We start from the raw sequence: 25,835 nt of genomic DNA on the forward strand, positions 1-25,835 counted from the left end.
AATATATTCTGTACACAGTTCTAACCTTTACTACTCTGTATAGTCCCCTTCAGATGCCTCCAGGAAAGCTACATTTTAACGCCCCTATACTCTTCTGCTGCTGCTGCTGCTAAGCCACTTCAGTCGTGTCCGACTCTGTGCGACCCCATAGACAGCAGCCCACCAGGCTCCCCCGTCCCTGGGATTCTCCAGGCAAGGACACTGGAGTGGGTTGCCATTTCCTTCTCCAATGCATGAAAGTGAAAAGTGAAAGTGAAGTCGGTCAGTCGTGTCCGACTCTTAGCGACCCCATAGACTGCAGCCCACCAGGCTCCTCCATCCATGGGATTTTCCAGGCAGGAGTACTGGAGTGGGGTGCCATTGCCTTCTCCGCCTATACTCTTCTACCACTGCCCATAACAACAAATTTATCATGCCCTCAGTGGTGCTAATCATCATCCAAAGAAACTACTTACCAGTTATTTCTTCTCTGTCTCGGATATACACCACTAGACAACTTGGGCTCATTCTAAAGTTTTCTAACATCTAATTGCTTGCTCTTTCAAAGCATCTCTCAGATTTACCACTCAACTCCCTTTGTCTGCATCATAATGTCCCACCTGAAACATATCAATCACACCTCGGCTCAAGGTCTCTGGTTCTCCTCTGTCCTACTCACCACTAGCTTTGTCAGCATGTCACCTCGCCGCTCAGGAGCCTGGCTACAGGGGTTCTCACTTACTATGGCACCAACCCAGGCTCTTCTGGAGGGGTTCCAAGGCCCTGCCTAATCTGGCTCCACCATATTCTTCCATGGTCTTCCAGTCAGACCAACAAGCTGGACACTGTCAAACACACACTGTTCTTTTAGCTCTGGCTTTCCATTATGCTGGTCTGTGAGTGTCTGTGCTTTCCTAATCCATCTCAGTCCTCTAAGCCCAGCTCTAATCTCACCTCCTCCCTGAAGACTTTGTGAGCATTCCAGCTCTTTCTTCTTTGAACTCCCAGTACATTCACTATAGCATCTAACTGTCTAGTAAAAGTCCGTTCTCTTTCCCTGGCTGGGCCATACTGCTGGTTAGACAAACCATGTCCTACACTTCTGGGTGTTCTCAGAGTACCCGGTAAAGTCCTGAGCACTAGGTATAAGAGATAACCATTTATTAATTGAATGATCAACATTCAGGGGGTACCTTGCCTCTTTTTCTTATGATTTTAGTTATTGTGAGGCCCAGGAAGAAAGCAAGGGGCAGCTATGTCCTGCAGCCCTTGGCAAGCTTGACATGCATTTCAGGAGATATCTGATACAGCTGTCAGGATCCCATTTCCAGAATGGAGATAATCATTGTCCATGGAAGCATCACTGAGCTGATGGTTCTTATCAGCAAGGAATCAGAATGGAAGCCCGACAGGAGCATGGGGCAGGACAGTCTGGAACTGCATTTACCACTGTGGCTTCCTCCAGTGGAGTCACTTGGTGCCAGGGGAGGTGGATGCGGCTTGTCCATCAGCATGCCAGATGAGGGGGCTCCTCCCAAGGGGACAGAGGGGATGGAGTAAGGGCCAGGGACACCGGAGACAGAGGGAGGGTACCCGGCCTTTGCTGCTTTCCCTGCTTCATACACTGTGGAGGGAGATGAAGAGCAAGAGAGATTACATCGTTCCACCCTCCACAACCCTCACACCAAAAATCCCTGAAGATGCACTTAAGGGAGCTCCTGGATGTATGCGCGGGCTTGCGTGTGTATGTGTGTGTGTTCCACTAGGCCTGACTTGATTCATTGGAAACACTCTCCCCCACTCTCTTGGACTCCTCCAGCAGTGACATAAGGGATTATAGTGTTCAGTAGTACCTGGCAACTGAGTAATTCAGTGGTGCTGGGAGCTGTCACAGCAGCCTCCCGTGACAGCAGCAGCCCACTCTTAACCACCCTGTCTGCAGGCTGCCTCAGCCCTCTGTAGGAGGCCTAGCACTGGCACTGCCCAGGGTTGCTTCCAAGACGATCCTAACCTCTTCTAGGGAGGCAAAGCCAGCAAAGCGCTGACACATGGCCCTGCTATTAGAATTCAAAAGCAGAGCAAATAACCTGACACCTCACAGAAACCGCTGTGTTCCTGAGGATACTAAAGACACATATTGTGTCTCTCTCCGTCAAGATGTTTATGGCAGGGGTTCCAAACTTAATGCCTATATGGGCTTGGCTAGGGAGGTAAAATTGTGAATCCCCGAATGAGGACTAGTCCCTTTGTGGACCATTTTGTCACAGCAGTAAATAAAACTCATCTGTGGCTAGAGGGGACCCAAAGGCTGTACTCTGAACATGCTGCTGGTAAAAAGAAGAGTTCTCTGCATGTGAGAGGCATGGCCAGAGAAAGTTTTCTCTAGTTTGGATGCCCAAGGAGAGGGCAAAAGCCTTATCCCACAACCTCACCATCCTGAACCTGCCCTTCCTTTCATCAATAGTGTTAAAGAGAATTCCAAATGCAGGGGTGGTAAGTGTGGATCACAAGCATGGAGAGGCGCCTGTGTGTGAGAAGGCAAACAGGAATGGTCATCTCAGAAAGTCAGGGCCTCCCAGGACAGGACAGTCTGGAATGATCCGTTTTGCGGTGGAAGGAAAGGTGGCCGACAAGGCGCTCAGGGCACACTGCTGTCTGATGGAAAGGTGACGTTTCTTTTGGTCATTCTGTGTCTCCCCATGCGTCACGTTACTCACAGGCCTGAGGGCAGCAGCAGGAGTCTGGGCAACACGGGCAGCGGATGTAGCAACAGCAGCTATGAGGGCAGCACTGGCACCAGCAGATCCCCACCAAGACGAAGAAGAGGAAGACTCCCAGGATCACCAGACCAACAAACACCCACTCTGGAAGGATGCACAGAGAAACCCACACTCGTGGCAGCCCCCTTCTAGGTCTCCCCGTGAGAGCAAGAGTGGGAGCAGCCTGGGGAAGAAGGCACCTTGTAACAGGGTGCAGAGCCCCCAGACTCAGGAGGGGCTCTGAGGCTGAGAGGTGCAGACCATCCCAGGGCTGCGGTGTGGAGGGCAGGGACGGTTACCCAGGTCATATTGAGCACACATAATGTCCAATACAAAGTGCTAGGAGCAGTTTCAGGGCCCCTTCCCAAGGAAAGGGCTTACCTTATTGATTGTGGTGTCAGAAGAGGTAGGGGACAAGAGCAGAGAAATTCCTGGCTGGGGACAGGGGACTTTGCTTGCTGAGCTATAAAGTGGTGATTTCCATGAATACATATCTTTGGTAGTCAACTTAATCTTATCCCTTAATAGTGTAAGTCCTGAGAAAAGCTCTCCATGTCTGTGTGGTCTAAATCAGAATACCTGTAGGCGGTCCAGGTCCCTTATGTAGCCATCTGCTTTCCCTGCTGATCGCCTCTTGACACCTTTCCTGTGCTCAGCATCAGAGCTGAGATTAAAACCATTTCCTTGAAAACACTAGAGACATAGGCTCTGGTAGAGAAATGCTGTCCCCGTCCCCTAAGAATGGTTTGATCACAGGCAGGCTGACCATGCTACATAGCCAGCACAACCACGGACTAAAGTGACTTAGGCGGTGATGACTGGCAAGGCTAATGTGTATATCTGACCATGTTTGTTAACGTCAGCTATTTTCACAGCTCTGCCAGAGAGTGAACATGAATTTAATTCATTTGCCTATCCAACAGATAAAGAGAAAGGAAACAAATTTCATTTGACTTAGAGAAAAATGACTGTGGCCCTCGAGGGACTTGATGTCATGCTTTTGGGACTTGGCTATAAGACCTAATGTCCTGCTGGGGCCTGGGACGGACTGGAATGAGCCATGATTTCCTTTCAAAGCAAAAGATTAAAGCAATTCATTTTGATTGAAAACCATCTACCAAAAATCCCTTTGCAACAAACTTCAAGTATACATTATTTTGTTTGCATTTTAGTTATTAAATATTTCTTCAACAAAATAGGACATTCATTTGGAGCTTGAGAATATGACATTTTGGTTAGATAAAGGGTTTTGTGATAATGATAAAGTTATTTGACCTTTGCTTAGAACATAATTTTCTCAGAGAAAACACACAACTTAGATTTCCTAAGTGTCCCTCTTCACTCACCCAACAGAAATACACTCAAATTAACCAGGTCACCCTCTCTTCAGGGCGGAAGTGAGAAGGCCAGAATGTTCTGGAAGAGCTTCTTGCTGAGGACAGTAGATAGTTGAAGGCTTTGGCATTGCCTTTGCACTAATATAACAAGACAATGTGACCTGAGATAGATATGGGCCCTGAGGACTAGAAGAGCTGTGTGGTATGGTAGCTACAACTGGGGTCAGGCAGTCAAGGATTAAAGACTGCCAGGTTGCCTTGGAGAAACAAAAAATGTTAGCCATGAAAGGATTCTTGGAGTCAGAAGGGGGGAAATTCGGAGGGCCAGGACCAGATATGAGAAATACAATAACTTTTCCTTGGGACTCGGGGATGCAACATCTAGTTTGAAGCAATGCAGTGTAACATTGTGGGTTTTTTTGTGATGAAAAAAATGAGTACAAATTGACTGAACTCTGGATAAGGCGGATCACAAAGAAATGTCTATTTGTGATCTTGGGATCAACATCAGTAAGAAGAATGTCTGTATTTGGGTTAACCAGCTAATGGGGAAGGATCTGGAGATTTCACAGAAGAGTGAAGCTCAACTGTGAGGACTCTGGATAGTTCTCAAAACTTGAATCAAGTCTAAAACAATCACCAGGATTATTTTGTATCTTTCTGTTGCTCTCAATTATTAGTCAGCTCTTAACGCTTTGGCAGAAGCCCTCCAAAGCAAAACTGAATCTCACCCTTTTCTACTTTCTGTGTTTGGATATGTCCTCTCCCATAGTTCATTCTTGTTTCTCTCTGAGCTCCTTCCATGATGGACTATAGTGCAGCATTGCTGTCTGTCTAGCTGATATGTTCAACGGACGCTACATAAAAAGACAGGTGTGCATTTGCTGCAGGTGTCCTTGACAGGGTCCATGGACCCCAGGGATTTAGGAGGTCAAAAAGTCCTAAATTGCTTTGTTATTGCTTTGTTATTGTATACAAAGCAATATGCTGCTGCTGCTAAGTCGCTTCAGTCGTGTCCGACTCTGTGCGACCCCAGGCTCCGCCGTCCCTGGGATTCTCCAGGCAAGAACACTGGAGTGGGTTGCCATTTCCTTCTCCAATGCGTGAAAGTGAAAAGTGAAAGTGAAGTCGCTCAGTTGTGTCCAACTCTTAGCGACCCCATGGACTGAAGCCCACCAGGCGCCTCCATCCATGGGATTTTCCAGGCAAGAGTACTGGAGTGGGGTGCCATTGCCTTCTTCGAAAGCAATATAGATCGTATACAATGCAATATAGACCTGTAAATGTGTATTTTTCAAGGTAGGAGGAGTACATAGCATTCATAAGGTTTGAAAAAATGTTTTGATAAAGTTATAAAAGGCAATTCCAAGTAACATGGTTGTACAGTGATGAATGGGTAAACATTAAACTTGGGCTTCCCTGATAGCTCAGTTGGTAAAGAATCTGCCTGCAATGTGGAAGATCCCAGTTTGATTCCTGGGTCAGGAAGATCTGCTGGAGAAGGGATAGGCTACCCACTCCAGTATTCTTGGGCTTCCTTTGTGGCTCAGCTGGTAACGAATCCGCCTGCAGTGCGGGAGACCTGGGTTTGATCCCTCGGTTGGGAAGATCCCCTGGAGAAGGGAAAGGCTACCCACTCCAGTGTTCTGGCCTGGAGAATTCCACGGACTGTATAGTCCATGGGGTTGCAAAGAGTTGGACATGACTGAGCAACGTCCACTTTCACTTTCAAACATGAAACTTAGGGAACAGGAATGCAGATAAATAACAACTCCATTAAAGACACTTTACAGCAACTGGGTGCAACCAAGATTCTGAGACTGTCACAGGGCCCGCACCGCTGACACAGAAGGCCTGGGCCCTGCCTCAGCCTGTTTTTAACTACCATTATTCTTTTAGGGCCTAGTAACAGAAGAAATACAATTTGAAGGCTCTTCCAATGGGCTTAGTTCATCCTGGAAAATACCACAGACATATATAGACAAATGTGCAAATAAGTTAAAGGAGCAATTAGTAACTAATGCAGAAGCAAGACAGATGGAGGGATAGCAAATTAAGCAAATACAGAGTTAAATGACTGAATACCTGGCATAATCTCCACAGCAAAACTGGGCAAGAGATCAGCAAGCAGCCCTGTTCTGCCTAGAAGAGGTGGAAGGAAAAGAAGAAAAGCGGTTACTCCAAAGGCAAATACAGCCTGAAGCCTGGCTTCAGTTGGTACCATCCCTACATGTGGCCACTGATCCCTGCTATTTCAGTGATGAAAGGCACATCACCAAGGCTGGGCTCAGTCAAGACCATGACCTTCTCCATCAATCCTCGGCAGCCATTTAGGAGAACTCTGCGCCTAGACCAGGCAGAAGCAGAAACAGAACTTTCTTTCCAACTATTATAGAAGGAGGAGATCTTTGCTTCAAATACAAAAAAAATCCTGCTTGATACATACCATCTCCATTCATTTATACATCCACATATTTTATTGGAAAGTCAAACACATCTGTATCTAAAGGGTCAACCTACATCTTCATACATCTATATACAGCCCCATGTCCATATAAAAACAAAAGTACATACTTTGTTTTAACTCAGAATTATCTCCCTACATGATTCTATTTATAGACTAAAGATATGTCAATGATTAAAATTTTCAAAGGGAAGGAAAAGATACAGCTAGATCAGTTACACATACTTCAACATTCCTTCTGGCTTCAGAAACATTCTGTACAATGTATATGATATGGCTCTTCCATATGGCACCCACAGCTGGCGTGGCATGGGACCAAGTGCCTTCTGCATGATACAGCACAAAAACTAAGGGCTGGTGTCAGAACAGGTGCCGCTCAGGACTCTGGGAAGCAAAGAGCTGTGCAAGAAACAGCACCCTAGAAGATGTGGGGAAGGAGATTAGTCTTTTAAAAAAACTGGCCTGATTTATACAGAAAGAAGGGCTGTATCTTCCACCATGTTCTCATATCCAGGTAAACGTAAAGGCCAGGATAGAACTTCTGCCCCTACCAGGTTCTATCCCATGGAGCCTTGTTAATAAACAAGTTCTACTAGGTGACAACTAGTAGCAAACTAGTTGCAAACTCGACTCATTTCAGACTTGTGGCGGCAAAGGTCACTATGATTCCTAAGCCTGCAACTGAATCTGACTTCATTTATGGGCATGACATATGCCTATAGAATAGCTCTGTCCAGTAGAAATTAATGTGAGTAACTGGCAATTTTAGCATTTCCAGTAATAGCATTAAAATAGCTCTTTTTTTTTTTTTTTTAAGTTGAAATTAGTTCTCCCTCTGGAAGAGCCCAGCATTGGAGCCTGCTAGGGGGGTCCCAGCCTCATGTCCTCCTGCAAAAGGACATGGCTGATTCTTGGCACAAATGCATTGGTTATGCAGTAACCCTAGCAAGTCAAGCTGGAGAGGTAGTTCATGAAGCTCTAAGAAATGAAACGAATGCTATGATTAAAAGCTCTCCAGTTGATTTGGTAACTGCTGCTGGCTTCCCTGGTGACTCAAATGGTAAAGAATTCGCCTGCCAATGCAGGAGACTGAACTTCTATTACTGGGTTGGGAAGATGCCCTGGAGGAGGAAATGACAATCCACTCCAGCATTCTTGCCTGGAAAATCCCACGGACAGAGGAGCCTAGCAGGCTACAGTCCATGTGGTTGCAAAGAGTCAGACACGACTGAGCGACTAACACAAACATACACTGATCATAAAGTTGAAAAAATGCTTACCTCTTCCATAAAGGAAAAGTATCTGTGGTGTTGGAGAGACTCCTGAGAGTCCGCTGGACTGCATGGAGATCCAACCAGTCAATCTTAAAGGAAATCAGTCCTGAATATTCATTGGAAGGACTGATGCTGAAGCTGAAACTCCAATACTTTGACCACCTGATGCGAAGAACTGACTCACTGGAAAAACCCTGATGCTGGGAAAGATTGAGGGCAGGAGGAGAAGGGGACGACAGAGGATGAGATGGTTGGATGGCATCACCAACTCCATGGACATGAGTTTGAGCAAGCTCTGAGAGTTGGTGATGGACAGGGAAGCCTGGCATGCTGCAGTCCATGCAGTCGCAAAGAGCTGGACATGACTGAGCGACTGAACTGAACTGATATATCTCACAGTTTCATTAGTGAGTAATCTGTGGCAGTTGGGGAAAAAAGGTGTCTTAACTGACAATCCTACATGGATCATTGACCCTACTGATGGAACAACTAACTTTGTACATGGGTGCATACTAAGTCACTTCAGTTGTGTCCAACTCTTTGAGACTCTGTGGACTGTAGCCTGCCAGGCTCCTCTGTCCATGGGATTCTCCAGGCAAGAATCTTAGAGTGGGTTTCCATTCCCTTTTCCAGGGGATCTTCCTGATCCAGGGATCAAATCTGCATCTCTTGTCTCCTGCATTGGCAGGCTGGCTGTTTATCACTAGTGCCACCTGGGAAGCCCCAACTTTGTACATAGGCATGTTTAAAAATTTTTAATATTGTAATTAATGTTTGTGTATTACCTGAATGGACTGTTCGATATATTTTTCACAAGCACATATACTTTAGAGACTTTGTAATTTGTAAAGTAAAATGTGCTATGCATAATTTTCATCAGCTGTGGAAGAGATGAATTATTAATGTTGTAGACTTATCTTGTGTGGTGAAGCGCCCGGTTCACCATTCTTTTTCTCACTGTTGAAACCACATAAAAATGTATTCAAGCAACACTACTGCTTTGAGGTCAATTAAGAAACTGATAAACTCAGTCTTGGAGAGCTGTCTCTCCTAGATTGAATGGGTTCAATCTAGGACAAAAAGAAGTTAAGAGAGCATGGATTTTAGAATGTGTGACCTTATGACCTTAGACAAGTTATTTAATCTTTCTAAGCTTCAGTTTTGTGTTTTAAATTTTATAAAATAGGCATATTCATGGTACCTGCCTCATAGAATTGTTGATAGGACTCAATGAGTCGTACATTTATTATATATATTATGTATATATATAATATAGTGCCTGGCCCAAAGTGAAAGGTAAAAGTGTTAGTTGCTCAGTTGTGTCTAACTCTGCGTCTCCATGGACTATAGCCCACCAGGCTCCTCTGTCCATGGAATTCTCCAGGCAATAATACTGGAGTAGACAGCCATTACCTTCTCCAGGGGATCTTCCTAACCCAAGAATTGAACCCAGGTCTCCTGCACTGCAGTCAGATTCTTCACCATCTGAGCCACCAGAGCCTGGCATAAAGTAAGTACATAATTCAGGATATATCGAAGGAAGCCTGATGGAATTGCCAGGGAGAATTCAAATGATTAGCCAAGTTTGGTGGGATGACACATAGTTATTATATCTTTACTAACAGAATTGTTAAAGCCATAAAGCTAAGATGTAGAATCTATACATGATGGAGTGTTAATGAGGAAAGATGCTTGTAACATCATATAACATAGAGATTATAATACAGTGTAGAGTATGATCCCATTTTTGTTAAAGTTAAAACTGTATTCATGGAATTCGACATTTAAAAGGTATAAAATGGCATGCAGTGCCAAGTGGGCTTCTCACTTCTGACCCCAGCTTCTCAGGACCCATCTCTAGAGGTGACCATTGTTATGAGTTTCTGTGAATCCTTGCAGAGATGTCTCGTGCCTATGAAGCATCCTGTATGTATGCATCTGTACATTCTATCCACCCTGCCCCCCACCATTTAGGGAAAGGGTTGCATCCTGTACACGTTCTAGGGGAGGAGGCATGAAACAATTCATATGAAAAACTTTGTAAAGTTATATTATGGAAAAATGTGTTTGTTGAAAATAAGTTCTATCTTGGTAAATTTGTGTTTTGCTTGAAAGATTTCCTTTTGTAGCTGTTTCAATTGGCTTTATTGTAAATAAAAAGGTATGTTGTTTAAATTAAAAAAAATATGGAATTAGCTTCATAATATTCACTTGTATCAATGTAGCCAAAATATTAATGCTTCAAAGGCTCATCACTATTACAAAGCACAACTCCAGGCGTCTGGTCTCTCTGGCTCACTTAGAAGACAACTTTTCCTGTTGAGGTGTGTTAAAGAAAAAGTTACCCATGTATGTGGCTTATATTTTGTGTCTAAAGGACATAGTTGGTCACTGATCCTCTCCTCTATCAAATCACTCCACAGAAAAGCAGCTCTGACAAAAGTCAAAGAAAACAGGAGCTCTTCCAGGACTAGAGGAAGACGTTGCAGCAGAGGCAAGGTGCAAGGGAGTCAGGTGAGAGGACTCTCTGCTCACTTTATTTTTCTTGGCTCTCCTCAACTATACCAGGCCAGTGTAGTGAAATGTGTCCCGGTCATGTCTCCTGCATGGTCCCACATTTGAAAAGTTAATCAGGACCAGAGTACATCCCCAGGAAAATGAAGCATGGAGTGGGCCACTAGCTTAGCTGTTTTAGGTTTTGGCAAGAAGGGTTTCCTTCTTTCTATCTTCCTTCTTGTGCAGCTGACATGGTGAGAGCAGTCTGCTGCTTGCAAAGTTTCTTGGAAAGACAAGTAGGGCCCAAGTAGGTCACTGGAAAATGGCATCTTGAAGAAGAGTTCTCTGACTAGCCTTTGGCCTCAGCCTTCATGAAAGGCTGAGAGGTAACGGTAAAGCTTACATGTGGTGCAGTCCAGTTCCCTATGAGAGGCAAGTGATGAAGAACATCCATTGGTCTCCTATGGAGTGATTTGTGGACAAATATTTCTTGGAAATCAACAAGGTAACAGACAGGTGGTCAAGGATTTGGGAATTTAGGATCTTAGACATCTCTTAAAGGAATAATTAGTATTAATTACCAGGCAACAGCCAATGATTAAAAAGTCAATATACTTTGCTTTTTATCAAGACAGTTATCAGATACTTAAGTTTTTTTTTTTAAATATGGACCATTGGCACTTCTAAATATATCTCTTATCATGTCTAGTAAAATGAGACATTTATTGTGTTTACTCTCTAGTTCTCAAGCCTACCAATGTTTTAAACATCCTTTTATGTGCTATAGCCCAAATCATTAATTACATTCATAATAGAAATGTTACCAATGATACAAGCTATTGATTTGTATACAGTTTCTCACAGAAAATTAGCTACATGATAATCATTAACTATAAATACAAAATCATTATAAAAATTGAAGGAGGATATGGTGCTCACACCTGTTATATAGAGCATGTTCTATTGGAGAAAGTAGTAGACTGGGAATCAGGGTAATAAAGGCAGCTTTGCCAAGAGTTTACTTGCTGACCGTTAACAGGCAAATTCCTTCCTCTTTCTAGGGTTCAGTTTTCTCATTAGTCAAGTGAAATAGTTGAGGAAGAGATCCATAAATAGGGAGACCTTACATCTTGGTTTGTCTAGGACAGTCCTGGTTTATGCCTGATGTAATTATTAAGAACACCCCTTTTTAATTTCAAAGTCTTCTAATTTGGACAATTATTTATATGGTCACCCCATCCATGACATTTTCTAGTCTCCAATCTGATACTTAATGATTAGAGTTTCAAACTCAACTCTCCAGTAGGTAATGCAATCAAGTGCAGCTGCCCTTCTGTAATACAACCAACAGCAGTTAAGGGTATGGCAAACAGCATATTGTGTCTGTAGGGGCTGCTCCTACCCACCTCTAGACTATTGTTACCTCACAGAAATGTGTCTTCAAGGTTGCAAATCTTCCTATTTTTCAAGATTAGCCAGACCTCAGATTTTTATGTAAAAAATCCCGATTTTCAGATGTTGGCAACTGATTCATAAATTGTTAAAAAGCATTGGGCAAGCCATATAAAATATGTTTTGGGGCTATAAAACCTAGAGATCATGTGCTTGCAATTACTGAGGGATATACATGAAAGTGAAAGCCGCTCCGATGTGTCCTACTCTTTGTGACCTCACGGACTACACAGTCCATGGAATTCTCCAGGCCAGAATACTGGAGTGGGTAGCCTTTCCCTTCTCCAGAGGATCTTCCCAACCCAGGGATCAAACCCAGGTCTCCCACATTGCAGGTGGATTCTTTACCAGCTGAGCCACAAGGGAAGCCCAAGAATACTGGAGTGGGTAGCCTATCCGTTCTCCAGTGCATCTTCCTGACCCAGGAATGGAACCAGGGTCTCCAGCATTGCAGGCAGATTCTTTACCAACTGTGCTATCAACACAGATATAATTATGATGGGTAAAACACAAAACCTGGGTTTCCCCAGAGACTGTTTAAAACAACATCTTGATGGTGTTCTGACACTACTTGTACACAAAGAATGTTAGTGAATATAAGCTCTAGGCACGATGTTCAAATTAAAATCTGAAAACAACAGTATGACACACCAAACTGTTAGCCCTTATTTCTGGGGAACTGAAATGGGCATCATGAAGAACAATGAAGGGGCTTTCATTTTTTAGATTTTTTTTATATGTGTAATTAAAAAACTTACAATAAGAAATATGGACAGGAGGTTCACAAAACTTGTCACTCCAACAGAGAGACATGCATCAGGCTTCTCATTCTCCCTGAAGCAACAGCCAAAAGCTGAAGTTCCAGAAGCCGGTAAAGCCTTCCCATAATGCACCCATGCAGTGTTAGCCCCAGGGTGCTGTGAGTGACAGAATTTGGCAGTAAAGTGGGTAAAATTAAATGTCTTCAAAATTCAGAATATAGTAGGGGTTTGGGGATAGCTGATAATACCACTATGTTCTGTCAACAGCAGAGAGAAGAGGGAGAGAGAGAAAAGCTCTCTGGCTTTTATACCATGACCTATATTTTCCTGGAGCTAAAGGCATTTTAACAAGTGGATTTATACTGAAATCCTGTATTTCTGAAAGTCATTTTGCTTTCAGCTTCTTGCTTAACAATTTCTAAGAAATGCTGTTGTCAGTTAGAAATGCTCTAACTTTTCTTCCCTTTCTCTGCTATTCTATCACATCCAACGAAGGTTTGATCTTTGAGAGTCCGAACAACTGCAGTAAATACATGCCAGATTTCCACCGCACTTTACTAACACTTGTGAATCACTGTCATTCTTCTAGGATTCAGTTAAGAGTGGCAATTAGAAGTTACTTTACTGTCTAAGAAAAGGATAGAGAACAGACCTCACAAATAGAAGTCACCTTTACTCTTTTCAAACCCAGCTCAAGTTATGACTAGAAAATAGTTTTCATGTAAGCACTCAGTTTTCCCCAAACCTTGCAGAACCAAATATTTTAAAGAAACTTCCACATGAATAGACCAAACGAATCAAGCATACTAATAGTTTGTAATGCGCATACACATGTGCCAGTATCATACCCTACCATACCATCAGAAACTTCACAGCCCAAAACACTCACATATTTTGGGTTGAATGATGAGGGCAGAAAACAATCATTGTGAATAAAATAACTTACAGATTTTAACTATATAATTCCCCATTTCAACTGTTTTCTGCCACTGACAACGTGAAGTTATCCCCAACTAAACTCTTGGTACCTATTCCTGAGAACAAGCTCATTTTTGGAATGTCTCCAATTCATTCATTCAATCAATAAGGAAATGTGTATTTGTGCCAGGTGGAGACACAGAGAAGAAGACATGATCCCTATGCTTGAAAGTCACAGGCTTGCCCACGCAGCTTGTCCAAAAGTGTGAGGTTAAGAACTCAGCTTTACTTATCTGCTTCTGTGTCATATGATTTACCAAGGTCAAAGGACTATCTTCCTGCCAAATTCCATGTTTTCATCAGCTTTTGGGGGGCATTTTTGACATCAGGTTCCCCCTAGTCATGAGGCCTTCCCTCAGAGACACAGTCCTTGCCTGGTTTCCCACTCTTCTCCTATCCATGGCATTATTTTTGCATATTTACAACAGACCACGTCCTGGTAACATCTCCCCAAGGTTCTAATCCCTTTTTCTGGGCTGGCCAGGTTCTCAATGCAGGACGTACTTACCTTCTGTAGTAAGATAACTAGCTAATGAACTTCTGCTTCTCTCAAATCCATAGCACACACAGTCTGCAAAACTCAGAAATATGTTCTAACAGAGTCCTCTAAGAATACTGCTCTGATAGGGTGCATCCCCCTCCATGCTCCTGATGACCACTGTACATACCTTCCTGAGAATACATCTTGCCTACAGTGATTCCTTTACATGTTCCTCCACTAGCAGGATGGAAACCCCTCTGGGGCAGGGCCTGTGTCTGTGCTGCATCCCTAAGAGCCTGGCACAAGAAGTCACCTCACCCATCAGGACCTTGAAGTTCTCCCAGCAGCAAATCCCCAGTTTTCTATGCTAGACTTCTGATTTACTGCTCACCATAGTGCCTTTTACCCATCCCAGATGGAAATGGGCTCTTAATGAGGATCTGAAGGAACTGCCCATTCATTCAGCACTATGCTATGTACTGGAAATATTTAGCAGCCCTGGACTCAGGGCTCAATGTCAGGAAGATCTTCAGGTCACTGAAATATCTCATAAAATGCCATCCTGCCATCTTGGGGAACTGAAGCACCACCATACCCCAGCCCTACAAGTTGAAAGCCACCATGCTAGGGTATTTTCAAGGCAGTCATTACAGAGAGATTCAATATGCTCCCTAAATTGGTTTTTGTCTCTAGTCTTAAAACTTAAATCCAAGTTCTGTTCCAAGCCTTTTTAGTACAATGGAAGGTACAGAAGTTCTAGATGTAGGACAAACTTGTTTTCAGATTTTTAGATCTGCTACTTAATTACTTGATTAAGTAATTATAAGACACATTAATAAGTCATAAGACGACACATTATGTTATGCACTGGAACCTATGAAAAGGGAAAACAGTGCTTCCTTTTGTCCATGTGATGCCAAAACTGCTGAATCTCCATCCATTTCTCTGAAATGTACTAACTTGGGAGTCCTCCTTGGGTTTGCCAATATATTATAAAATGAACCTTCTGTTCAGGATAATATAGAATGTTTTTCTTCCCCAGATCCTTGAGGTTTCCTCCTTTCCCCTTCTGCTTAATGCACATCTGGGCTTCATCATACTTCCAAGCTTTCCTAAGATTCCCTGGATCCATTTTCAGTGATGCACTATATCCACCCCTATTGTCTCAGCTCCTAACCCTCCAGAATGTTTCTCTCCTAAGTCTCTGAGAAGAACAGATGTTTCTCTCTGGTCCTTTAAAGTGTAAAGTTGTTTCTATGACTATTTGGAATCCCCTCAAATTGGAAATTTCCCAAGGGCACACACATCTCTGTTTTTATTCTATATTCCCATGGCAACCATGCATTCAATATATACAGTTTATGATTATCCATCACAAATGTGGACATAGCTTCTCTTTTATATGTATTTTTAAACTATGTAAGCATTTCATGTGTGTATTTTTTCTTTTCTTGTCCCTTTCATTTTAGTTCACTTCAAATTATAGGGAGTAATTCTGACATTGAATTCTCTCCACAAAATGACTAGTATCAGACCATCTGCAATTAACTGTTAATAAATGCCTCAGGCTTTTTTGGCAGTGGTTGTAAGCTTAGCCTAAGGCACTGACTTCTATTCACACAGAATTCTAGAATCAAAACAATTGATTATATTGACTGAATCAATACAATCAATACAATTCTAGAATTGTATTGCTAGAAAGGATTTCAGAGGTCATCTAATCCATAATCCATTTCATATTTTCAAGAACCTAAGGTTCAGAGAGCTTAAGAATCTTACCCAAAACCACACAGCTGACTAATAATGAAACCAGGAGTAGAACCTGGGTCTACTCACCCGTATTCTTGTCTCTTTCCCAATCTCACTCCACCTCAAGCTTTGCTTATTCTAAATTTAGAAATGTTAGAAATGTGAAGCATTTCTAGTCTTTGCAATGAGCAATGCAGAAATCCGTGTTTGTGGCGTTATTGCTCTACCTACATAACTCAAGTATAATTTTTGGATAGGAGGTGGTTAACAATTCAACACCTTTTAAAGTTGTGACCAGAAAATGATTACTGAATACATAACACAGTATGAGCTAATTAAAAGGTATTCACTGTGCGCTACAAACTACTAAAAGTAATAATAAAAATGATTGTGAAGCACTCTGTCTTTGCAAAGTGCTATAGTGATCCAACTCCCTAGTCTTAGAGTGAACAGATGCAAAGGTATTATTAGTAATATAACATGCTCAACTTAACATGAGATGAAAAGCTGAAGACAGGTAGATTTGACTCCAAAATAACATAGAGGAGGGTGGGATTTATTGGAAGAAGGAAATTGAGTTTCTTGGTGCCCAGTGTGATTTCCTGAGCTCACTGTGCTCCATCCATCAGGCCAGCACAGATACCACAGATGCAAAGGTATCAAAATGGCTAGTTTCCTTAACCAAAAAAGCCCAGGAGGTCCGAGGCTGACCGCAGGGGCACACAGCTTGATAGGCCTTAGATGGTCAGAGCTCTGCCCTTTCCTCCATGGTCAGCCCGCTCTCAGTGCGAGGGGCTTGAGCATGGGGCATTTCCCAGAGCGAACTCAGAGGCACTATCCCCCTGTGAACGAAAACCGGCAGACTCGAATAGCAGCAGCTGGCTCTGGAGAAAAATGCCGTCACTGTCTCCTGACCGGCTTTCAAGGGCTGCCATTCTTTTTTTCCAGAGCTGAGCCGATTTTCGGCGACGCCCACTGTCCCGCGGGCCCCCAGTGCCTCCCGTCCGCCGGCCCCGTCCCCGCCCTCACGCGCACCAGCTTAGCGCGTTTACCGCCGCCCGGGTGCACCGACTACAATGCGCCAGGCGAGCTGACCCAGCTGCCCGGCTCCCGCCCGGGTAACCACGGCAACCGCGGGCTTCAGGAATGCGCACTAATTGAAGGCCCAGTTTCCTCCCACAGTGATGAGCAACAAGTGAAGCAAAAATAGTGAGGCGGGATACAGGCTTCGACGGAGGAAGGGGGGAGGGGAGGCAGTCACAGCTCGGGCTGGGTGGTTGTGGGTGAGGGGAGGGCAATGAGTGCCTTCAAGACTTCGTTTGTTAACAACCCAGGGCAGTGAAGAGCCTAAACGTCCTTCACCCCTCAGAAATCTTCGCACACATTTTTCAGTGAACAAGTAGTACCGCAAACCACGACCTCTTTGCTTGCTTCTAGTAAATGAATGCGGAGAAGGCAATGGCACCCCACTCCAGTACTCTTGCCTGGAAAGCGCCATGGACAGAGGAGCCTGGTGGGCTGCAGTCCATGGGGTCGCTAGAGTCGGACACGACTGAGCGACTTCACTTTCACTTTTCACTTTCATGCATTGGAGAAGGAAATGGCAACCCACTCTAGTGTTCTTGCCTGGAGAATCCCAGGGACGGGGGAGCCTGGTGGGCTGCCGTCTCTGGGGTCGCACAGAGTCGGACACGACTGATGCGACTTAGCAGCAGCAGCAGCAGTAAATGAATGGAGATGTACACAGCCCTGTAAAAGTGAAAGTGTTAGTTGCTCAGTGGTCTCAGACTCTTGGTGACTGCATGGACTGTAGTCCACCAGGCTCCTCCATCCATGGAATTCTCCAGGCAAGAATACTGGAGTGAGTTGTCATTCCCTTCTCCAAGGGATCTTCCCGACCCAGGGTCTCCTGCATTGGCAGGAGCTACCAGGGAAGCTAATTAGGCTCCCTAATTAGAATGCCTGCTAACATCTTGGGGTCAGCAGGTGAAGGTGAGCTGAAACTAATTTGCTCCCAGCTCCTCTGGCTCTTCTGTTCTCTATAATTAAAAAAAAACAACAACAAAAACCAAAAAACATTCCAGGTGATCATCTCTAGAGACGGGGTGATCACCACATCCATAGGCCTGTTGTCTTGATATAAATTATTTAAAGTCTCCCCTTTTCACTTTCAACCTAATTTGGACAAGAAATTATAAGGTTGTCCTATCTAAAGTCTTTCCAAGTCCATCCAGATCCTAATCCAAGTCTTAGGTGTTCCCAAACCCTTCTAGCCTTCATCGAGTGGCCTGTATGACCTAATCCTTGTATGTAGGTCAGGTAGCAAACACTGTGTAATTAACGAGAAACAGGGGCTTTCAACAGCTACCAAAACATAGCAACCAAAAGATTGCATGCTGGGACAGAATACCCTGAAACCCACTAGCAGGAAGATTCCCATGGGGTTGATGAGGGTCACCGCTGCACAGCACTGCACAGATGTCATCGGAAAAAACATGAACCTATTAGTAACAGGATCGCCAATTCAGATGGCTCATTAAAGCCTCTGCTATGGAACAGGCTAAAGGAAAATCGGCTCTCTAGGATGAGTCCCAGAACACAGAATTCCCTTAGAGGGTTCCCTCAGATGAGGGGTGCTACTGCTGCTGCTAAGTCACTCCAGTCGTGTCCGACTCTGTGCGACCCCATAGATGGCAGCCCACCAGGCTCCCTGGTCCCTGGGATTCTCCAGGCAAGAACGCTGGATGAGGGGTGGCACACTGCAAACTAGACGTGGGGGATGGCAAAAGTAGAAGGAAACTGACATTTTGTCGTTGCTGTTTAGTCGTTCACTTGTGTCCGACTCTTTGATGACCCCCAGTCCATAGCTTGCCAGGCTCTTCTGTCCATGGGCTTTCCCAGGCAAGAATACTGGAGTGAATCACCATTTCCTTCTCCAGGCGATCTTCCCAACCCAAGGATCAAACTTCCCAAACCAAGTCTCCTGCATAGCAGGCGGACTCTTTACTGTTGAGCCACCAGGGAAGCCCCGAACTGACGTTTTACTGAGTTTGTGTTCTGTGCTATTTAATCCTCACAATAGGTTTTCCATGTTAACTTTTGTTTTTCCTCCCTCATTTTTACAGATAAGGAAACCATGACTCATCAACATTGAGTTATTAAAGGTTATATGGCTGCATGGAGTCCACATAAATGTGACCCCCCCCAAAGCCCACGCTCTTCACAGTGGACCTTATCCAGTATCCAGATTGACCTTTGATCAAGATCAGGGTTTTGCAACCTTGGCACTATTCACATGTGGGGACAGATAATCCTTTGTTGGAGGTGGGAGGGCTGTTCTGTGCATTGTGGGATATTCAGCAGTCTCCTTGGCTTCTACCTGCTAGATGCCATAGTATCCCACAAGCTGTGACAACCAAAGTGTTTCCAAATATTGCCAAATATCTTCTGGGGGGCAAAAGTGGCCCCTCTTGTGAATCAGTAGCCTAGATATTTAATATCAATACACTTTTTAACTTTTCTTATATTATTCTCTCATTGCCTCAGAAATATAATACTTATCTTTATCAAAAGATGGTAATTTATATAGGGACAGAACAGTGCCTTTTATTTATTTTGTATCCTCCCTGTGTTAGGGACATAGTATGCAAACAAGACTGGTTAAAAGTTAAATCATAATGCAAATACAAGTCACACTTGAAGCAAAACTGACTCCATTCCATGATGCCCATCAAAGAACAAGGCTGTGATTATGCAGGAGAGAGGCGTGAAGGCTATCAGAGGCTTCTTGCAAAGAGTGAAAGGCATGATCCTCAGTCATTGGAGCAACCACAAACCCCACTCCACTCCTCAGATGGTAGAAGGCTCACTGACAGCCATTAAACAGAATCAACTTCTTATTGATGCCTGGCTGATTTTTCTGCCTCTTCCTTCTTCCCCACTCCTTCAACACATTACTCTGGTTCTTCTCAAAACCAAGATCAACAGAGGCATGTAGGTAAGCTCAGGGCAGAGTAGGCCAGAATTAGGAGAAAGGGCAGGGAGTAAAGCCAGTGGGTCTGGGGCCTAAAAAGCTCTCTCCCGATATTAGTTCTGTGTCTCCGCTTTCATGGCAGCCTGTGCAGTTATTTCGACTCTTCTGGAAATCTGAAGATGGATAGGATAGGTCCACCTTCCAAGAGGAATCAACTCCACTTTAAGTCTTTCATTTGAAACCAAGATAGCTGTAATATAATCGAGTCTACAAATGAAAATGTAGGAACAGCCCAAATGGAAGATGTTCCAAAGGAGTAACCTCCAGATTTATGGCTAGAGTGTGGCTGTAATTAATTCCTTCTCTCCTTTTGGCCAGGAGTAAACTTTTCTTCTCCTCCAATTCTTTTCTCCTCTTCCTCTGTTTGTAAATCTTAGAGAGAAACAGCAGCAGCCACTCTCAGAGATCAAAGTTTTAGCAGGCAACAAAGACCTCTGAGGAGTCTGTTGCCATGGGAACTCTCTGAGCTGAAGCCCTTCTAATCGGCAAATCTCCTTGGTTAGCAGCAGGGGCTGGAAGCCAGGAAGAGAAGGGGGAGGGGGAGTCTTGGCAACAAGTAATCTTTCTAAATAGCCAGAACTAATGGGAGGGGGGTGGGTAGTACAACAGGATTCAAATTGAGGCAGCGCTGACAGAGGGGTGTGTGCCTGAATATTTCTGCACAGCCATAGAAACAGATTCCTATCAAAAATCCCTAAAGTGGATCACTAGTTCAGAGATGTCCCTCCCTAGAATTCCCTGATTTCTCATTATGTTCTTAATGGCTTTTTAATGCTAGTAGGCCAAAAAGTTGATTTTAGACCAGAATAACAATTTCAGAGTCTTTTCCAATGAGTCAACTCTTCACATGAGGTGGCCAAAGTACTGGAGTTTCAGCTTTAGCATCAGTCCTTCCAAAGAAATCCCAGGGCTGATCTCCTTCAGAATGGACTGAGTGGATCTCCTTGCAGTCCAAGGGACTCTCAGGAATCTTCTCCAGCACCACAGTTCAAAAGCATCAATTCTTTGGCACTCAGCTTTCTTCACAGTCCAACTCTCACATCCATACAGGACCACTGGAAAAACCATAGCTTTGACTAAACAGACCTTTGTTGGAAAAGTAATGTCTCTGCTTTTGAATATGCTATCTAGGTTGGTCATAACTTTTCTTCCAAGGAGTAAGCGTCTTTTAATTTCATGGCTGCAGTCACCATCTGCAGTGATTTGGGAGCCCAAAAAAATAGTCTGTTTCCACTGTTTCCCCATCTATTTCCCATGAAGCGATGGGACCAGATGCCATGATCTTCGTTTTCTGAATGTTGAGTTTTAAGCCAACTTTTTCACTCTCCTCTTTCACCTTCATCAAGAGGCTTTTTAGTTCCTCTTCACTTTCTGCCATAAGGGATTGGGGCAGGAGGAGAAGGGGACAACAGAGGATGAGATGGCTGGATGGCATCACCGACTCGATGGACCTGAGTCTGAGTGAACTCCGGGAGTTGGTGATGGACAGGGAGGCCTGGCATGCTGTGATTCATGGAGTCGCAAAGAGTCGGACACGACTGTGCGACTGAACTGAACTGAACTGAACAATTTCAGGCACAGTATTGTGAATAATTTGATTTTTAAAAAATTTAATGCATGCCTGTTTCTCCACCTCTTGTCAAGGTAATATAAATCAGGATAAATCACAGGAGGAGATGGAAGGAAAAATAGAAGCATGACAGGAAAACATAGGTAATTCTGCTGCATTACCTTCACAGGGAAGAAGCAATTCCAACTTAGTGCCTACTCACAAGGACCTGCTGGGAGCAAGCCTATTTCTGGCCTCCTGGAATAGCATTGCATTTGGCCTAAAAAGAAGCAGAAATTGATGAATTCCACAAAATATTAACAGTGTGTGTTTTTGCCTGCCTGGCATTCTTTTCTTCTTCATTTGGAAACAAATGTCCAATTTCTCTTTATGAAGCTACTCCCTTTCCCTTCAATTCATATGGTTCATTTGGGGCTGGTGGAACCCTATGTTCCTCTCAGAATGCACAGCCCACCCCCAACAATAGGACTTTTGCCACACTATGGAGAGAGGCAGTTTATCCTCCTGAGATCAAAGGTGTTAAAGATCTGCTAGGGGTCACATTTGGAGACAGCGTGCTGGAGAATGAATCTAACACAGAGGAGATGGCGATATTTAAAACATAATCTGAACACTGGAACTCAACCATGCTTGAAGTTAGGAATACCCCTGGACTTACTGGTTACAGTAAAGAGTCTGCCTGCAGTGCTGGAGACCCCGGTTTGACCCCTGGGTCAGGAAGATCCCGTGGAGAAGGAAACAGCAACCCACTCCAGTATTCTTGCCTGGAGAATCTCATGGATGGAAGAGCCTGGCAGGCTACAGTCCACGGGGTCGCAAAGAGTCGGACACGACTGAGCAACTTCACTTTCACTTTACTGGTTACCTAAGCCAAAAAGTTCCCCTAAGCCAGTTTGAGAATCTGTCCCTTGCAATTAAAAGAGTTCTGAAGAACACAATAGTTAGCTCTGAGTGGTGAATTTTTTAAAAGAGATTTTCTTCTCGTGTTTTCTGTTTTGTTTGGTTTTTATAATAAAGAGGTATCACTTTTCCTAAAATAGAAGCAGTATTAAACAAAACAGGACAGCAGTATTTGGGCATCCCCTATATAGAGAGTTAATTCTGCAATTTGTGGATATTTTAGATAAAGTCAAAATTATAGAAAGGATGCTAAAGCCATCTTGTTTATCCTGATAACCTGGACAAGAGAACCTGTTCCATGCTGAAACATGCTCATGAAACAGGCTCATGTCGTTATTCTTTTCTCAGTCCAGAGGCACAAGTGTTCATTGCGCCATATTTTTACTGGGGCCCTTTCCCTCCTTTTTTCTTTTGGCCCTTAGAAAACAAGCTATCACATGAGACATCAGAGAGAAGGGGTCAGGCCCTTACCTTGTGCATAGAAAGAAATGAGAACAAGGCGAGCTGCCTTTAGATTTTAAAATAGCAACTTCCCTACTTGAGCCTTCCTGAATGGTGAAGTCCTTTTCCTGCCAGCTGGAGTTGCCCGGGGGAACTTTATTCCTATCCAAACAGTGGCATGGTTCCAGGTTATAAACAGATTGTTCCTGATCCTAGACCTATATCTAATCTCAGGGTGGCAGATTTTCTGGACACTTCCACCTTCTGTAACTGTCTGCTGGCATGGCTCTATGACCCCAAACATCTATCTAAATATTTCTAAGGTACCTGTCACTATCATCTCAGAGCACCCTAAACACCACGAGCATTTCTTCAGAATGACTCTACCTTCTGAATCATCAAAAAGAGATTTAAAAGTGTTCAGTATAGTGTTCAAGTTTAATGGTGAATCAGTGGTTATCCTCACATTTCTCTAAATCACATCTTTGGATATTTCTGAAGCTCTGAAAGAAGCATCAGCTGCAATTCATAGATAGTTCAGATGTATGGGGAAAAGAAGGTAGGTCATACTCAGTGGGGAGGTAAGCAGTATAGACAAGGACAACTATGTCTTTGAAGTGAGGTTAATGATTATAGGCAGTTTCACTGAGAAATGAAATGAAGTACTAAAGCAAATCTGGGCCAAGTAAAAACCATTACCTAAAGCAGCAGTTACATTTTTGAAAACATGATTGATGCCAGGGAGCATTCTATAGCTTCGTAATATAGACAGGTTGTGTGGTATTGTGGCTTCAACCGTACTTCCTGGTGGTTCTATCACTAGGAAAAATTTAAATACCTAGATAAAGAATCATGGCCAATGAGATTAAATTATGCTATATCTCACTTGAGACTGTAAACATTTATTGTATTAACACTTCATAAGTCAACAAATACATACTCAGCATTGACTAATATTTAAGAGGTACAAAGTAAATATTAGTTACAGATTCTGCCCATTTGTCATTTAAAAAAACATTCACTTAAACTTCTTTATTCTAGAAACTCTGCAAACCAATGCAAATAGATGAATGAGAACTGGCCCTGGCCATTGAAGAGCTCATGTTCCAGTGCTACTGAGAAGGGTCCAGTGTTGTAAGGGAAATTAAGACAAGTATACACGCAGTACCAGGGTCACCACTCACATGAAGTCAAACTAGAATATAAGACTGAAAAGCTTCTGTCCTTTGGCCCTTTTCACTTTATATAATCTTTTTGGGTGACTCATCTATTCTTTCACAGTTGTGACTATCATTCATGACTCTCAAATCTATTATCTCTAATCCCTGTTTTTCCACTGAATTCCAGACCATATTTCTAATTGTCATCAAGACATCTCACATTCCATGTATTAAGAACCAAATTCATTTTCTGGCCTCTCCAACCTGGTTTCCAATCTGTAGCCTCTCTCTTGGTTGACAGAACAGTTGGCTCCCCAGTTAACTATAAATCACGGTGTCCTTTTGACTCATCCCTGTATCTCAATATCCACCACTTCCCTCTCAGAAATGTTTCCATGCTGTCTGTTCTCAGTTCATTACTCTGGTTCAGAATCTCATGCCCTTTCACCCATGCTGCTGCAGTACCCCATAACCAACCCCTCTGTTCTAGTACTCCTCTCTAATGTATTGTCTACCCTGCTACTACTATTCTGATCCTCAAATCTAATTTCATTCCTCTGTGATGGCTTCTTCACTGGCTCCTCTAAGTCTTCAAATGGAACACAAAGTTCTTAGTCTGACATATAAGACACTTGATAATCTTGCTCCATTAACTTTTCCAACTTTACCTTTGTGCGTATAATGAAAACAACAAATTCTCCTTAACTTTGCCTCTGGTTTATCCCTTTAACTAACTCCCTTACTAATTGGTCATCTGAAATTCTACAGTTTTCTATTCCTCACGCTGTGATTATCCTCTAAGAAGAGCTCGTTGCAGTTCCTACAAGCCTCCATCAAGTTTATTCTTATTCTTGTGGAATCAGTTCTTTTAACACTGACCTACCACAAAAGACCACAGTGCATTCCCTCTGGCTTCCTTTTGAGTGAATGCTATCCTGTATGTTCTTGTAACCAACTTGTAACCCTTTTATCTCTGTCATGAGGACTAAATTACCAGGAAGTCATTTTCTCCCTTTATCAGAGTAGTCACATCACTCATATTCATCTACTTTTTAAAACCAATAATTTTAAATTTGAAATAAAGCTCAAAAATAAGTGAGTTGAACACCTTTTACTATAAATACCTGATACAATAACTCAAAAGAAATTTTCCACCTTCTTAAGGACATAGAAATTAATACTCCTAAGAACACTGCATCTTCAGATGCCTCTCCGATTGTTAACAGTTCTTTCTTTATCCTGAGACAGACTTCTTCCCTTTGTAATTTCCACTCCTGGCTCTAGTTTTACCTAGCTACAATGGGTAAGTTTCCAATCCTCCTACACAATTTCACTCCAGATATCTGGAGAGGCTTCCCATGCTCCCTTTCCCAAGACCGAATCCTCCCAGTTCCTCCAACTGTTCCTCATAGTAAGTTCGGTGACCACAAGTGGCTCATGACGGTTGTAGTCAACAAACTGTGGACCATTATCTTCCTACCGAGGTCTTTATCTCCTAGAGGTTGACTTCAGAAACAGGTTGCTCTCTTGGTCTCACATAAAAAGAATACCTCATGAACAGGCCTGCAGGATATAACCACTAAATATTTAGAATTTTAAAAACTGTGACAATATTTTGAAAAATTCCATAATGGGGTGTCAAGCCCAAGAAGATTCAGAATGTTGCATTTGGAAAGTAAATATCGCATTCAGGAAATTCTCCTAGATTTCAAACTAACACCTTTAATTAACTAACACAACCAGTGTTGCCCTAAAAAGTTTACATGGCAAATTTACCGTGCTTTGAACATTTCTAATTAATGCGGGATACAGGCTTCCCCAGTGGCTCAGTGGAAAAGAATCTGCCTGCAATGCAGGAGACGCAGTAGGAGTCACGGGTTTGATCCCTGGGTCGGGAAGATCCCCGGGAGAAGGAAAGGGCAACAGATTGCAGTATTCTTCTCTGGGAAATTTCATGGGCAGAGGAGCCTGGTAGGCTACGGTCCCTGGGGTTGAAAAAGA

General features: G+C 43.3%; 1 protein-coding gene and 1 long non-coding RNA gene across 18 annotated transcripts in view; one reads left to right on the top strand and one right to left on the bottom strand.

Annotated features, from left to right (window-relative positions):
• LOC147377096 (uncharacterized) overlaps nucleotides 1-10,329 on the top strand; it is an 88,683-nt gene extending 78,354 nt beyond the window's left edge. The window contains exon 2 of the long non-coding RNA XR_015161335.1: nucleotides 10,237-10,329. This is a non-coding gene — a long non-coding RNA (uncharacterized LOC147377096). The remainder of the gene's footprint in view (nucleotides 1-10,236) is intronic.
• ILDR2 (immunoglobulin like domain containing receptor 2) overlaps nucleotides 1-25,835 on the bottom strand; it is a 68,908-nt gene that overhangs the window by 17,951 nt on the left and 25,122 nt on the right. For 7 of the 17 annotated variants that reach the window (XR_015161327.1, XR_015161326.1, XM_086393864.1 and 4 more), the window contains 3 exons: nucleotides 6,161-6,217; nucleotides 2,697-2,843; nucleotides 1,427-1,603 (listed from right to left, as the gene is read on the bottom strand). The exons of 3 other annotated variants lie outside the window; for them this stretch is intronic. Coding sequence is in view for 12 of the 14 variants with exons in the window: in XM_086393864.1 (XP_086249990.1) it covers nucleotides 1,427-1,603; nucleotides 2,697-2,843; nucleotides 6,161-6,217 (381 nt within the window). In the remaining 2 variants the exon portion in view is untranslated. The remainder of the gene's footprint in view (nucleotides 1-1,426; nucleotides 1,604-2,696; nucleotides 2,844-6,160; nucleotides 6,218-25,835) is intronic. 7 more of the 17 variants (XM_086393865.1, XM_086393869.1, XM_086393868.1 and 4 more) reach the window with 4 other exon arrangements.

This window comes from Bos grunniens, chromosome 3 (genome assembly GCF_055505025.1).
Source record: "Bos grunniens cultivar Pamir isolate PY7600 chromosome 3, Bosgru_T2T1.0, whole genome shotgun sequence".
Lineage (NCBI taxonomy): Eukaryota > Metazoa > Chordata > Mammalia > Artiodactyla > Bovidae > Bos > Bos grunniens.